Here is a 15,283-nt window from a genome sequence, read left to right on the forward strand (position 1 = left end):
GCCCCCTCAGCACCGCAGAGAAACGAAGTTTTCTGTAAGATCTTCACCACCACCCTGTGGCGACGCCAAAATATTGCAAGAGTTGAGTTGCCCTGGCTCGAACCTGGGGCATGGTGTCCACCGCGCTCTGGGGAAAGGAGGGACCACGGGCAGCAATTCGCTGCTCTACTTGAATGAACTTCTGTAGCCAAATTAATCTTGCTGCTGTGCTAATTGAGAAGAAGAAACGAGAGCCACAATGAACAATCCCTTTCTCTTTACCCATTAAGCACCATCTGAAATTTTCTAAGGCTGCTTAGCCTCAGCCTTCTTTCTCACTTAAAAGTTTGAGTCATTAAAAAACAGCCCATCCTGCCAGTTAGGAATAATTCATTAGTTACCTATACCTTGATGGACTCTGCAGTTAGTCTGGTTTGATGCATTTTTAGCAGACAACCAAGAAAACTGCTGTAGAAAGCACCTTAAAGACAAATGTTTCCTTCAGCTGTTTTTTAGTGCCTTGTCTCATTACAGAATAATTTTCTGAAAATAATTACACAGGAGCAAGAGTTCATAATTTGCTCTTAAAAAACATTGAAAGGCAGGAGATGCAGAGGATTTTAGATTGACTGCTGCGCTAATTACCTTTGTTAGGAGATGAATATGACAGCAACAACCATGATGATTCATTAGATATACCTGACCTTATTAGCAGAGCAGTTTCTAGACACTTCTTCAGTAAGTCAGTATCTCTAAAGTCTGGAGTGTCCTTATAGGAAGAGGCCATGGTGCACCTGGGGCTCCTCCTTTCCTCTCATGCAGTGTCAGCTTTCCTGAAAAAAAATCCCTGGGAGAAACAGTGGTTAAATCCTACATCACTTTGTGGTTGGAGAGAACTCAGCCCTTGAAGAGCAGTGGTGCTCCTTCCTCTCAGATCTGCCCTTCTGAACTTCACGACTCCAGTGATGCAGATGGACACTTTCCAATCTCTCCTTGTCCACAGAGTGGTTTGGCTGCCAATGCAGGTGTCCCACTCTGAATGCTTAAAATATTAAAATGACTCAAATAAATGTTGTCCAGGTGTCAATCACACGTACACACCCCCAATCCCCCCCAAGATGCACAACAGAAATGTAGGATGTAATGATGAGTTGTAAACAGACAATGATGTAATGTAAACAGAGGGAAGGTGTGATGGATGTGGGTCACTTGTCTGGTGCAACCTGCTGTAGGTGCCAGCAGAGACATTTGGGGATGCCCCATGGAGTCTACAAAGGAGGTGCAGGTGTGAACGCACGCACACACACACACACATACACACACACACACACACACATATCTGTTTTTTGAAATCAGAGCCTAAATACCTAATAGTGGCAATAGGTGAGTTCTCAGCTCCAAGCACTGGACAAGTTCTGATTGCTGTGAACTAAACAGGGACTTAAGATTAACAAAAAAAGTGTGCTAACAGTTTATACAGCTTTATCATATTCTCACAATTACATAGCCTCTAGTTAGAGTAACTAATTTTGTAAAGCATTTAGAAACACATTTATTTGTATAAGGAGTATTTGTGTGCCTTCCTTACAAACTACGTGGTGTGCTGTTTTTCACTGCTGAGTTTTTCATTTCTCCTTTGATTCTGGAACATGAAACAGCCTGAGTCCTTGTCTCTGTTACCAAGCACAGATGATTTGCAGCCTTTGGAAAAAACCTAAACAACAAAAACATCTAAGACAAGCAGTGCTATTTCTGTGCAAACTAAAAGCTCTATCTGATAGATCAGCTCTCAAGGAACTTAAAAGCTGAAAGTACAGAACAATTTAGAGGATTTAACCTGACTGCCCAAGCATGAAATAAAAGGCACAAATGAGCTCACCCTGGCCAGCTGAACCACAGGGTCCTTAGAAAGCCTATTGATTGCTACATCCTACTCCAATGTTTGCTTAGGGTATGTTTTTATGTCATCCAATCTATCTCACTAAGTGCTCAAACTGTGCCTTACACTTTAATGTTGGGGCACTCAGCACACATCCCACCACAGCAGCAATCTTGGGAGGCAGAAACTCTCAGCTGTGAGATTAACCAAGAAATATAAGAGTCCAGATGTTGGAAAGAGGGGTAAAGAATTAGCCAACCAACTATTGTGCCAGCAGTTGCACTCATCAAAACGTTTCTGATGAAAAGATTTCAGCAAAGTATGTTATTTTGTTAAAGCTGGTGTGTCTTAGCACAACACAATTTTTGACATAGCCTGGAGCAGGAAGAACACAGGCACACCTTTCAGACGTGGCCCTCTTCCCTATCAGAATAATAAGACACAAAATTTCCCTGAATCAGAGAAGTCAAATCCCCAGCTGTGTTGCCCATTGCTCTATCAAGCAGACAGGTAGGTCTGTTCACACATGTGCAGAACATGCCTTTTGGGTGAACCCCTTTAAATGGGTTTGCTTTCGTTCCAAAGAAAATGAAATAGAATCCTCCTTACCTGCCCTGCAATACCTAAGTCACCATCCTCTGTTAGCAGGAGCTTTACGAGCACAGAAGCTGCACCTGCATGTATTGCAAGGGGTACTGTGTGAAGCCGCTGCCAGGACAAGGTAAAGCACGGTAATCACAGCCTGAGACAGCAACAAGCACGGGCTTTGCCTGAACAGTGAAGAGTTCAATACCAGAACCAGGCTTAGGCATTGTTAACATGAACTTGTGCTGGGAAGTACTGAAGCTGTTACTGGGAAAACAAGAGAGCATGGTATGACTTTTTTCTTTAAAATACTAGAAGAAACATGACATTTTTGCATCATGAAGGAAATTTTGTAGACAATTAAAAAAAAACCACAACAATTTTAAAACTGCACATAAAGTTTTATAGGACACAGATGAGGAATTCAGTTTTGTATATTATTTAATTCAACCATGTACAGTAAGAGAAAAATAATAGGAATGTAAGTTTGTACTTTTTTCCAGAAAATAGATTCACTTGACAAACAACATTCAAAGAGTAAATAAACCTTGCAATGCAGTTACTCCAGAAGAAATGCACATCAAGCTACTGCTGTCCTATACATTGTACTTCAGCTGTCAACAGCCAATTCCTCTGCTCTGCAGCCAGGACACTTCATTTACAACATGTGTAACAGCACACACACAGGGTGAGGTGCACAAAGCAACGTATGGAAGGTATAATGTTACAAAACACTTACCAAAATAAAATATATATGCAAGTTATCCCTAGTATTTACAACAAAGAGTTTTAAATTAGAGATCATTTAGATGGCATCTGCTACATACAAATGCCACACATATAGAAAAGAAAGCAGAAAGGCAGTCAGAGAAAGGTACTGTGTTAGTTATGGCTAAAGACCTTTGGCTCCAAAATTGTGATATAATTATTTCCAAAAGACAACTAAAATATGGAACATTTGAGAAGTCTGTCTTTGAACTCAGTTCTTATGCTGACCACTAAAAGTCAATGTGAAATTTAGCATGGCAAGAGCCACTTGTAAAACAATCTTATTATTTTATACATCAAATGCTCTGAGTTGGATGCAATTATGGTTTGGCATTTCCTAACTCAGTGGGAACACATTTGAGGACAATTATATTTTACTGCATCTCATGCAAAAAGTCTGAGGTTATCTGCTCAGCAGGCCATCAGGAAGGCTCTGGCTGGGCTTTATCAAAATGAGGCACAAATGTTCTTAGTTGTTGCCCAAGAATTTTTTATAGTAACTTAAAGCATGCAAGCGGAAAAGAACAGATGTTGCTATCACAGCTTTCTAATGATCTATATATAAGTTTTGTCACCAGAAGGAGAATCAGGGCAAGAGTTGCTACAATTCAAACTTCTACATTTTAGTTGCAACTCCTTCCCACAGACTCTGAAGTGAGGCTAACTCCCGAGTAAATATTTGTCTTAATTGTTGAATAATACATGTTTTCATTTCACTATAATTTGTTTAAAAGACTATGGCGTAGTATAAATTTGGCCTGTCTTACTATATTTGATCTTCAATCTGTTGCAAGGTCATATTGCAAAGAAGGACAGAGAGAGCATTACAAAACAACCATGTCTACATGAAGGGTACTATATGTAAAACTGTCCTGAGTAATCTGCACCATGAAATATTTTCTCTTTATCTCTTTGAAATTCACTTCTTGAGAAAAAACCTATTGCATCCAAAACCATATGCAAACATTTCTGTTCATTTTTAGGGCTAAGGCACCAGCACTAATACATGGGAAGAGCCTTCATGGGCACTGACATGTCAGAAGAAAGATCCCCAAACCTTTTTTTTCCAGCACCCCACAGAACTGAGTGCTGGAAGGAAGTAGGTTTCAGCAAAGACACATATAAGTGTGGATCTCATAACGTCTTCAGGTCCAGCTAGCAAAGTTTCTGGGTGAGCACTGCAATCCAACTTCAGCCTTTTTTTTTGCACTTAGAAGAAGTCTTTCAAAATGTGATTATGAAAAACATCATCTTCACTTGCACCGTACGTGCATCTCATTGGTTTACAGGCCTGAACATGGCAAGTACCCACAAAAATGGGTATGTAAGAAATGCAAAAGGCTTACTCATTTGAGGGGAAGGGTGTGCATCCACGCCTGCATTTGGAAGTCTGCTCCTTGTGTTTAAACTGAGCATTTAGAATTATCTATTTTTAAAAATCTGAGCAGCAATGGCTGGCTTAAACATCAAGAGAAATATACAAGCAGCTTTTTTCACTGACTTCCCTGTGCATTTTCTTTCAGCCGGATCACTGCAAATGTCAGTGTGCACTTCCAGTTCTTAACTAGTTTACATCATCTCCCATTGCTATGGGAAAGCACAAGCAATGAAATTTACTATGCAGGGCACAATTTGGCTGAGCATACCAGACTTTGTCTTATTGCTGAGCTATATACACAAGGCATTTGAAATGTAAAGTTGTCAAAAAGATGTAATTTAAAATCAAAACCACAAACCTGGGCCTTGCAGAAGTGGCCACAAAGTTATGAAATCACAAAACCTAGTTAATAGTGGGCTTCACAACACTGATGGTAAATAAAAATATGGAGGTAACAAAAGTAATAGGAACAAATACATCTTTAAAATAAGGCTTTTTTACATTGTTGTTAAAATGCCTGGCGTTTAGCCCCTTGTTTATTTTTCATATATTACAGATCCATGACAAAGCTGATTGTGTCCACTGTCAAAGAATACCCTTGGATCTATCCTAATCATCAGGTAATGCCCCTAATCAGCAGCATAGGATAAAATATTGTAAAGACATTCATAGCAAATCAGTTCTGAATCATATTGAGTCTTTACTTCCTTCCATATTGCCAGCAGTCTTGTCGTCCTTGATGAGAGCAAGCAAGCAGAAACTATCAGTGCTACAAATATCAGATCCTCTTCCTGGTGGCTTTTTAAAAGTTATTCTCCCATATCCATTTCATGCCACAGAGGAATTGAAGCAATGCAAATCATGGATTGCATATGCTGGCCAGAACTGACCTTAATCAAGTCAGGTTCTTCCTCTTCCAATGGGGACTGATAACACCAAGACAAAAATCCACCTCTGGTCCACATGATTTCTGTGTCCCTTCCAGTAAGGATTTCTCTTTCTTTTTGAAGCAGTTACTGGTCAAAACCCATTGTCTACTGAATGTGTACAAGAAGTATGGATCCAGACCGCTTCAATATATTTACATTACAATTTATTCATTTTCTAAGTCCAGCTATATGAGTAAAAATCATGAGATCTATGTAACATAGCCAGCAGTCACAATGTACTGTCTCAACTCTGATTTTGTACATTCACATTTATCTCCGTGAGAAAATAAAAATGTATTTTTTACACAGAGAAATAAACATATTGGAAATACAAAGAAGAGTCTCCCAGGTGAAGAAATGAGTGAAAAAGCGATGTGAAAGCTCTACACTGAAGAGCATACATGCATGCACCTGCTCTGACTGAAATGAATCAATCTGAGATGCCCTGGGCTCCTCTTGTTTCCACCTGTGTGCAATAAATGCACATATCTTTACAGTCCATTTCACACTCTGTTCCTGTTTCTATAGGACAGAATAAAATTTCCCTGTTCCAATCTGGAATATGGTAAGGCCTTGCGGGATGTTCTCTGCCATTTGGCAATGTAATAAAAAAAGACAGGAAGGATTAGGGTCCACTAAATTCTGCATCAGCTGGTAAATCACATGGGATAGCTCCACCTGATTTTAATGGGTGATCTGCGCTCAGTGCTCCAGAAGGAAGAAGAAAACTCTCCTAAGACTCCTTGCTGATACATCCCTATAGAAAAATTCCTCCCTATCCAAAATTTGGCCATCAATATAAGGTTAAGAAAAATGAAATGTTACAATGACCTGCACAATTCCATCACTACTTCAACATAACTAAGAAACAGAGATCAAATACTGCTGTTTCTGAGTAACAGCAAGTTGTCTTTGTCAGAAGAGAGACTGCTCTTCATCAGCAATGCTGACACTTGGCAACATGGACTTCAGAGCAGCCCTGAAAAACTTCTTACCCAAGACAAAGGCTGCATTCCTGGCTCAAGAGAACCCAAGGTTCTGCCTCTGAAATGGGAGATTCACTGAGCTCAAGTAAGCTTGATCATGTCTCCAAGGTCCTTCTCTGGAGTGAGTCTCCCTCTGTGCTGATGCCCTTCCAGATCCTTTGGCCTCTCACTTTTTAAAGGGAGTGAGTTTGTTGAAGGTATGCCAGAAGAGGGATGGCTTCCGCTTGGGTTCTGCCAGGGCAAAGACCTGCTGCTGCGGGACGCTGGTAGGCACGGTGATGTGCCGCTGGTGAAGGGGATGAAGGGTTTGGTGTAGAGGAGGCAGAGGACACCCATTATAGCTCACACCTGCAGAAGAACAGTTGGAGAAAGCACCTGAATCAGCCAGGGAAATTTAAGCACAGAGCCAGGGGACAAGATGAATTTTGCCATGACCTTGAATGGCACAACTACTAAAGGTCATGTTTTCTGATGTTTGACTTTTTAATTGATGCATTGATTTGGCTTAAGAAGACAACAGTGCCAGTAAAAATAATGTAACAGAATAACCAAAAACAAGCAGCAGTTTCACACAGCTGGACTATACTGTTTGCACAAATAAATCCTTGTATTTCAAAGGAATTACTTCAAACAGAAGATCCTGGTACTTCAGTCCATTCTCAGAGTAAGGCTGGGTAAAATACTGCTACCAACAAGACTGTTGTTTCTTCCATTTGAAATACATTTTTCTGGGTTAATGTTCCTAAGACTTTGAGCTTTGTGGATTCTGAACAGAATCTCCTAATTACAAACTTTAGCCACTCCCCTGAAAATCGAGACAGGTTCCAGGGGTACCTATTGATTGATTAAGAGAAAATGCTTTAAGAACATTAATCCCAGTGAACAGAAGACAACCTAACATCAACTCCTTCACTCCTAAACTCAGACTTAAATCTTATTCCACTTTTCTCTCAGCACACTAGAGATTTAGCTCAGTTTGATTTTAAGATAGAAAAGGACAAAATCCGTTGTGATTTGTTTCTGTTGTGATTATTTTCTGAGAGAGGAAATGAATAAAAAAGCCATTTCATGGCAAACAAGCTTCTGGTGCATCCTTCCTTCTAAGAGGGATGCCAGAAGAAGCCATTTTGACTGTTATTGTAAATAATACAACACTGTCACTTGCAAAAAGAACTTTAGGATATTTTAAACAAGACACAGAATTGGTAAAGAAGAACAAGGTCTTTGAGTAAAAGCAAAGGAAGGAATTGTAGCACTAATTTATAATTTAACCTGTGCATCCAATTCATCACAACCTTAGAAATAAACACTTTGCCTTACCTCTTGAGTTTCTTCTCCAACATACAGAATACTGATTTGTCGGTTTGAAGCAGCTCAGGGAGCTGATTTAGTAGACAGTTTAGAGAGACATTGGAATTTAATATTAAAATACAGGTTGATGGCAATTATTTGACTCCATGTAAGCCACAAAAAATGTGGCTTTTTAAAAGACTGAAGAACTCAGCCACAGCCAGACTGTGCTATTTCCTAACGAAAAGATCAATGGAACACAGCAAGGTAAGGCAATTCTCAACACCCACCTTTAATTTTTCCTTGCCTTGACTTACGGGCGTTCTGCATGGCTTGTTTCTTCTGGTTTTCTGAGATTTCCATACCTACACATCAAAGTATAAATTAGGGCACTAGTACATAATTACTGTATCTAATACTTTTACAGTTTACAAATAAGTAAACTGTATCTTAAGCAATTTTTAGTAAATCTTAGTAGCAATACACCTGAAGTTTTTAGAAGTATGTTTTATATTGTCATATGAACTTAAAGAGGGTTTTCCACTGGGATAATGACAGATAAATCCAGATAACAAGAGATTAAAAAAAAAAAAGGGATGTAAAATAAAATTTTTGAAATCTGTAAGTCACCAAGTAATAGATCACAATTGCAGAATCCTTTTGTTTTTCACTCACTCTGAGCTAACCTGGGAAACAGACTGGAGTCACTGCTAGTAAAAATTTGGGTATCTTTCCCTTCACTCAGAGGAAAGTATCACAAAATCTGGCAGATGCTGAAGCAAGCTGTGATGTGGTTTTGGCTGCATCATTCTGGGGCTGGATCCCTCACTCGGGTTTCTCATACATATTTGTGTAACTCACATGAAGCACATGGGTAACCCTCTGCTATTTACTACAGTGTGACAGGTGTATGGCTGAGCTGGGGTACAGAGATGACAGACATCTGCTACAAGGTGGCACCAGAGACTGGTGCTGCCTGGAGCCCAGGTAGAGGCGCTCCAGTTTCCTCCCCCTGTGCACAACACAGTTGAGATACATGCAAATGTCACATTTGCACAAGGTGACAACAGGGTGCACATTTCATGCTGTGCATAAAGCTGCACTTATTTCACACATATGCACAGAAAGAGCACAGAGGCTGAATGAAGTGTCTGCTTCAGTTCCATTTTGCATCTTCCCTCACTTCTCTATACTTTTAAAACTCCCTTTTTTATCCTGAACTTATGAACAAGTTATTACAAATCAGCCTATTAACTTAAAACATCCATAATTTTTGGGTAGCAGTAGTTTATTTTATCCTGCAGGGTTTTTTTTTTCTTTTATAGAAAGAAGTAAACAGATTTTTAAAAATGAAAGCAATTTCATCAAGAGAGATCAGACCACTTTCTTAGGGTTACTATTAGTGGTTTGGAGAAGGATTTTCTGGCTGTGGTCTTTTCTTTCATATATTCATAAAAGCTAAGAAAAGCTAGATATGGTTTGGGAGACAATGACTCAAACCAAAGTGTCTTTGAAAATAGAAGTAAAATGCCATTTGCAGTTCTGAATTGAAAGAGTATTACTTGTTCTCTGAGTGGTCAGATTAGAGGCTTTATGTTTAGCCCAGCAAGATAGCTTACAAAATCAACAAGACAAATTTAAACCTGAGGTTGAGAATAGTGGCATTTTTCCATTCGTTTTGGCTGAAGGAAATGTTTAATTATGCCAAAGAAAGAAGAAATTTTAGAAAAGAAGCAGTCTTCTGGTTAATGGAGAAAAGATCCAAGCCACTGTGGCTCACAAGACCAGATGGACATTAGCTATTACAACTCAACTATCTTTCCTCTGGTTCATCCTACCTGGCCCAAAACAGGAATGTTGGAATAGTGAGTTGCAACACTTGAAAAACAACTTTACAGAAAGCTGGATGTTACATGGGCAGAGAAGACTGCATGTGCCATTATCAAACATACAGTTTCTCTTTTAACTGGGCTTTTTTCCCCCACTCTATTGCACTGTGCCTGAAGAGCATCAAGCACAATGGACCCTCCTTGTGCAGTTCTCGCACTCAGCAACCACGGGAATTTGTGACCCAGCCCCAAAACAAGGGTTAGTGCTTTTATGACAAATCTCACTGCCAGTGCCACCACCACTGTTGGATGGTCACTCTTCTAAATATCATATGTTGATTTTCATGAGGTCCCAGCAGAATAAATAGTTTAGGGCTGTAGCTGCTACACCTTTGAAGTTTCCTCATGCTTGGGGATTTCTGCAGCAGTGTCACTTAGGAGGGATGGTAACACCAAGACAGACCTGTGGTTGCCCAGGGCAGAGCCTCAGGAGCTTCCTGACAGACAGCATCTAACTTGCTCAACATACTCTCCCAGTGCTCCATAAAGTAACCACCCAGGAAGCAGTGCAGAGCTCAAGAACGCTTCATCTTAGAAAGGAAAAAATGGAAGCATTCACTTGTTCAGTTTTTATCTTCTTTACTTCAGTCTTGCTCACAAAAGTGCAGGAGCTGTGTTTTACTCAGTAGCATCCTTCCATGTCACTGAATTATGGTTCTCATTGTATACTGGAGTGGAGTTGTTCTGTAACTTTGTTGTAAGAGGGACTGTGTGGACAATTACGATCAGATCCTCAGCATTGCTCTATTACCCTCTGATCACCTTCACCCTTTTGCAATACCCACTGTTGTAGAGTTCTGTTTAGGTGAATTAGGGAAGGCAGCTACCTCATATCCCCATGAGCACAAGGTGACAGAGCAAGCTCCACATAGAGCAAGGCACAAAGCATCAGCATTGTGCCCACCAATGCTGACTGCAATGTCACATTGTGACATTCAGCACTGGAGAAGGGTCAGGTTTCCAAAGTCTGAGGGAAGTTTAGCTGTGGCTCCTTCATTGTTTACTCTAGATTCAAGATGACTGGGATTAATTGCAACAGTTGGTGCAATGTGGAAGGGTTAAAACTGATTTTAAATTGATAATCAACTGGCAAACTTTTAATATTTTCTTCTGCTTATGGACTATCTAAAACACACATGGAAGAGGCCTTATTTTTGTCACACTTACAACAGTATCAAACAAAAGAAAGCAACTAGGATCAAAAGGGTTACATTTGTAATGCAAGGGTTATTCCTGTCTTCCTATTATTCTGACCATGTGTTTTACATGACCATGGAATATAAGGTTTGGCATCTTGTTTAAGTTTTAATAGTATCTGAGTTGTATCATCCACTTCACTGCACTTCCAGTGTTAACCTGATGTCAATCCAAAGCCTTAGCCTCAAAAAATTTCATTGAAAAGGAGAAGTTCTCATGCAGCCAACATTCACAGATGCAGTAACATGACTTTTTAGAAACACTAAAAAGAGTTTTCTTTTTTTAAAATTACTGTTGCTGCTTTCTTTGTATATGTTTTGCCAATTAAATTTTGCTGGAGCTTTTGTCACTGATCTTAAAGGATGCATGAAATGATACAAAACCAAAAAAGCAATCCTAACTATACATTGACACAGAAGACACACTGTCCTTGGAGTGTCCCATAGGCTGCAGGTCTAAAACTGGTCCTAGGATTTACTACCTTTTTTCCTGCTCACTCAAGGTTTGGCATAATTTCTCTGGCCAGTGCCAGAGAAATGTGCCAGTGCAACTCACTGCCCAGTGGTGCTATTGGTGGGTCTGTAGTTAATGGCACCATACAACTGCATGGGCCTCCTGGACACAGGAGGTGCTACTACATCACACAGACAGTATAAATCTACAATTATTGCCACTTGGCTTTGTAAAAAAGCATCCTTTATGGACAGACATTTTTGACCAATCGTTCATACAAAAGTGCTAGGATTTTAGATGGAATTTTAATATTGATTGGTTTTTGTGACTTGCATCTTGTCATATCTCATCTCTCATTCTGCTCCACCAAGCACCAGAATCACATGGATGACGCTATCTGTCCTGGACCTTTGGCCCACAGTGACAGGTCAAACACACCTGAATAGGCTTCACTTACACAGCTAAACATCAGGTCAGGCAAGAAATGGACACCAGCCCAAGAAGACAGAGTGCACATCTGTACAAAACAAAGAACTGCAAAAGCAAGTTTGTTTTAACCACTGTTTAGAAATTGTTTCACTCACCCATTTCCTTGTCTTCTCGAACTCTTCTCCTTTCATTTTCACACGCCTCCATCCATCTCTTTTTATCCTCCTGTTTTTTTGCACAGAACAAATGAACCTCCTCTGTTGTTCTGTTTATTATCTTAAAAGCATTCTTGACATTGATGTTAAAATCTTTGTCTCTGCCATCTTCAGTGTCCACAATTTCTGTCTCATCCATGTCAATACGATCCTTGTAATACAAAATGTCTCTTCTCAGCAAGTCCTTCTTACAGAACACAAGCTGATGGTCAAAAAGGAAGAAAGTCCTCTGCTGGCTTTTGCCTTGTTTTGATATTTTGGTCAGTTCTCCTGAGTGGATCAGTTCTGAGCTTCTGGCTAACACATCTGGTCCCTAGGAAGACAGGTATATAGAGATATAGAGATATGTAGTTAGTAAATAATATTTTAAGATCTCGGTGTGTGTCTAACCAGTCTCACTATATAATCAAATCTTAAGTTCACTCACTTTTCTTGTATTTTTATTATTAGATTTGAAAATGTCATACAATGTAAATAATATCACAGAGGTAAATTCAATCAATGTGGTCCTGCATAAACAGAGGGAAACATTTAAGTCAGTGGAACAGGTTCCCATTCTGACAGAACTACCAGACTTCCAAATGAGATTCAACATTTTTAAAAGCTCCATTTTGTCACCTCATCTCAAAGGCAAGTGTCCATGTTACATACTGCTCTTCCTGAACTATAAACAAGGTTAATCAGTAACAGAAACATTGTAAATGAAGCAATTGGACTTTTAACTGAGCAATGACCACTTGAAAAGTAGGCACCATAAACAAGCACCTACGCAGAAAGACTCCTGCAGGGGACATCAGGTATTGTACACAGTACCTTTGCCCAGGAAAGGCACAGGCTGTCACTCACCTCCCAGTCTACGATAGAGACTTGCCAACGGGCAATCTTGTCTATGCTTTCCAGTCTCCGTTTTCGCTCGTTGATCAGGCATGCCACGTTCTTCATGGCCTCATATGCAGCTTTTATGTTGCTATAATCACTGGGAAATGTAAGCACATTTCAAGGATCACTTATACAATGGACATGATGCAATCACAAACCATGGAAATTTTGCAACCACAGTGCCTGCAGTATTAGCCCACATTACCCCCTTATCCATCTACTCAGGTACTTAAAAAAGAGGAACCTGATTCCTGCTATCCCAAACCCCCCACAGTAGCCTGCACAATTCAGTGCTGCAGTACTGCTGGGCTTGTCGAGGAGCAAATTACTAGATTGGTGCAAGGAGGCAGAAGTGATCCATTAATGAACTGCAACACTGTCTCTACTGAAAACAATGGCAGAACTCCCACTGAGCTCAGTGATGGCTGTATTTCACCTAAGGACTGTGTCTTATAGCAAGATTTTACTGGGACTTTTTGGGAAGGGCAGTCTTTTGACCATGTTTAACTACTGTATTTTCTCCTTCTTGTTCCCAATGACTGGGTCAATGAACACAAATGGGGAATGCTAGGTGGACAGGAAAAAAAACCAAAATCAATCCCACAGAGCATGAGAGGAACCCAAGTACAAGGGCCCCAGAGAGAGCAATTAAAGGAGACAATATGAAGAAAGCATCCTGTTTCTACAGGACAAATGTGTGAAAGCCATGATGGTCACCTGCCTCTTCCTGCTTCAGGACTAATGCAATTAACCCAGGCCAATCCTCCTGTCCTTCTTGCCATGCTCTGCTCCCCTCCTTTCCTGAGCTCTCAACATGTGTATGAATCTCCCCAAGTTTGCAGGCAGGCTTTTTTTTTCCCTCTGAATAGCATCCATCTCTCCTTCACCTTCGTCAAATGAAGTCTCTCAGAAGAGGGAGAAGGGAAGAGACGTATTTCTTGCTAAAGGAATCCCAGCAGAGCAGCTGCTTTTCCTCTTTTATCAGAATGCCTCTTGCAGAAAAGGGAGCCAGAGACAGAAAACAGCACAAACCAGAAATAAATCCTGCCAAGGCATTAGCCTTGCTGTCCTTTTTATCTGCTTCTGTCTCAGTTCCAGTTTTCATTGGCTGCTGCTGATGGATGCGCTTCCATTCTGAATGTGTGCATTCTCTCCTCTCTTTATTTACATCTGTGGGAACTCTATTCTGCCACATTGAATACAGAAAGTGAGATTAAAAATAACAGGATCCTACTAATGCCAGGGAGATGTCCCACAGGGTGACCACATGATATCCATACTGCTACACTTGCCCTTCCTTATCTCAGTTCCTTTTTTCTTTGTTGGTATTTATTCCACACTTACTACACAACTTGTGGCCTTCACAGCAAGCTGTGCATATTGGAACTTCAAATTTTTTATGAAAACAAAATGCTACCAAAACCCCCAGCTGGCTGGAGCTTTCCTAAGGCTCCATGTGGGTGTAGATCTGCCTGTTTGTGAGCATCTCTGCACAGTGGGCGCCCCTCTGTGCTTGAAGGCATCTCTGGGTGCTGTGTCACCCAAGAGGAAAATAGGTACTGCGGGAGGAAGGTGGTGAGACCTTGCTGTCACTTTATCTGCAGGTTTAATAGCTCACAGAATAACTTTTCTAAAATTAGTAGCAGTGAAAGAGAAACTCTAGTTAGTAATTCTTATTGCAGCACTTCCCAGGTAGTCACAGAACTGAATAGAGGCATTTCACATCTAAACGTCAGTGCTTCACAGACCTCGTATTTTGCCTCTGGCAAAAATCCAGTGGTCTCCAAGGGCAGTTTTCTCAAGGTTAAAGTACTGAGTTTGGCCAAGGAAACATCGCCTCAGGCTTCATTTGGACTTTGAGCACAGGGGTCACAATGGAATACTTTCTTGCAATTATATAAGATAAAAAGACACTTATAGATAAAATCTTAATTTAGTCAAAGATTGAATCAGTGCAGGGGTATACCGGAAAGGCTATCCGCAGATTCAATTTTTATTTATGCCAGCTGAAAATCTAGTGTCTGGACTTTACTGCAAACTGAGGTAATGTTTATTACTACTAAGTTTCTAAAACAAATTACTTCCAAACTTATTCAGGTTGTAGTTATTTTCTAAGGCACTCTTCACTTTTTCTTACATCCACAACTTTTGTGAGTCTTTCCCTCTTCAGATTTCTTTCTCCTTGATTTCTGGCCTTTTTTTTTCACTCTGAGTAACACATTCCTCCCTGCATTCTGTTTACACACCATCTCCTTCTCCTTCTCCTTCTCCCTCTTTGACTTATTCCTCATTATGTCATGCACCCTCTCAGTCCCCTGTGCTGCACTTTCAGATACTGTTTTGGTGACTGACTGTGATGGCTCCGAAAAGCCCCGTTTATCATGGTCCATGGCAGTTTTGTTCCTGATCTCAAAACCTTCAGTGTTG

General features: G+C 40.3%; 1 protein-coding gene across 5 annotated transcripts in view; it reads right to left on the reverse strand.

Annotated features, from left to right (window-relative positions):
* Nucleotides 1–2,823: 2,823 nt before the first annotated feature.
* SPATA13 (spermatogenesis associated 13) overlaps nucleotides 2,824–15,283 on the reverse strand; it is a 169,155-nt gene continuing 156,695 nt past the window's right edge. For all 5 annotated transcript variants that reach the window (XM_054271525.1, XM_054271523.1, XM_054271522.1 and 2 more), the window contains 4 exons: nucleotides 12,824–12,953; nucleotides 11,918–12,290; nucleotides 8,085–8,159; nucleotides 2,824–6,852 (listed from right to left, as the gene is read on the reverse strand). In XM_054271525.1, the coding sequence (XP_054127500.1) occupies nucleotides 6,671–6,852; nucleotides 8,085–8,159; nucleotides 11,918–12,290; nucleotides 12,824–12,953 (760 nt within the window). In that variant the 3' untranslated portion in view covers nucleotides 2,824–6,670. The remainder of the gene's footprint in view (nucleotides 6,853–8,084; nucleotides 8,160–11,917; nucleotides 12,291–12,823; nucleotides 12,954–15,283) is intronic.

Source organism: Melozone crissalis, unplaced genomic scaffold (assembly GCF_028551555.1).
Source record: "Melozone crissalis strain CALT ecotype California unplaced genomic scaffold, PUWL_Pcris_2 ptg000013l_1, whole genome shotgun sequence".
Classification (NCBI taxonomy): domain Eukaryota; kingdom Metazoa; phylum Chordata; class Aves; order Passeriformes; family Passerellidae; genus Melozone; species Melozone crissalis.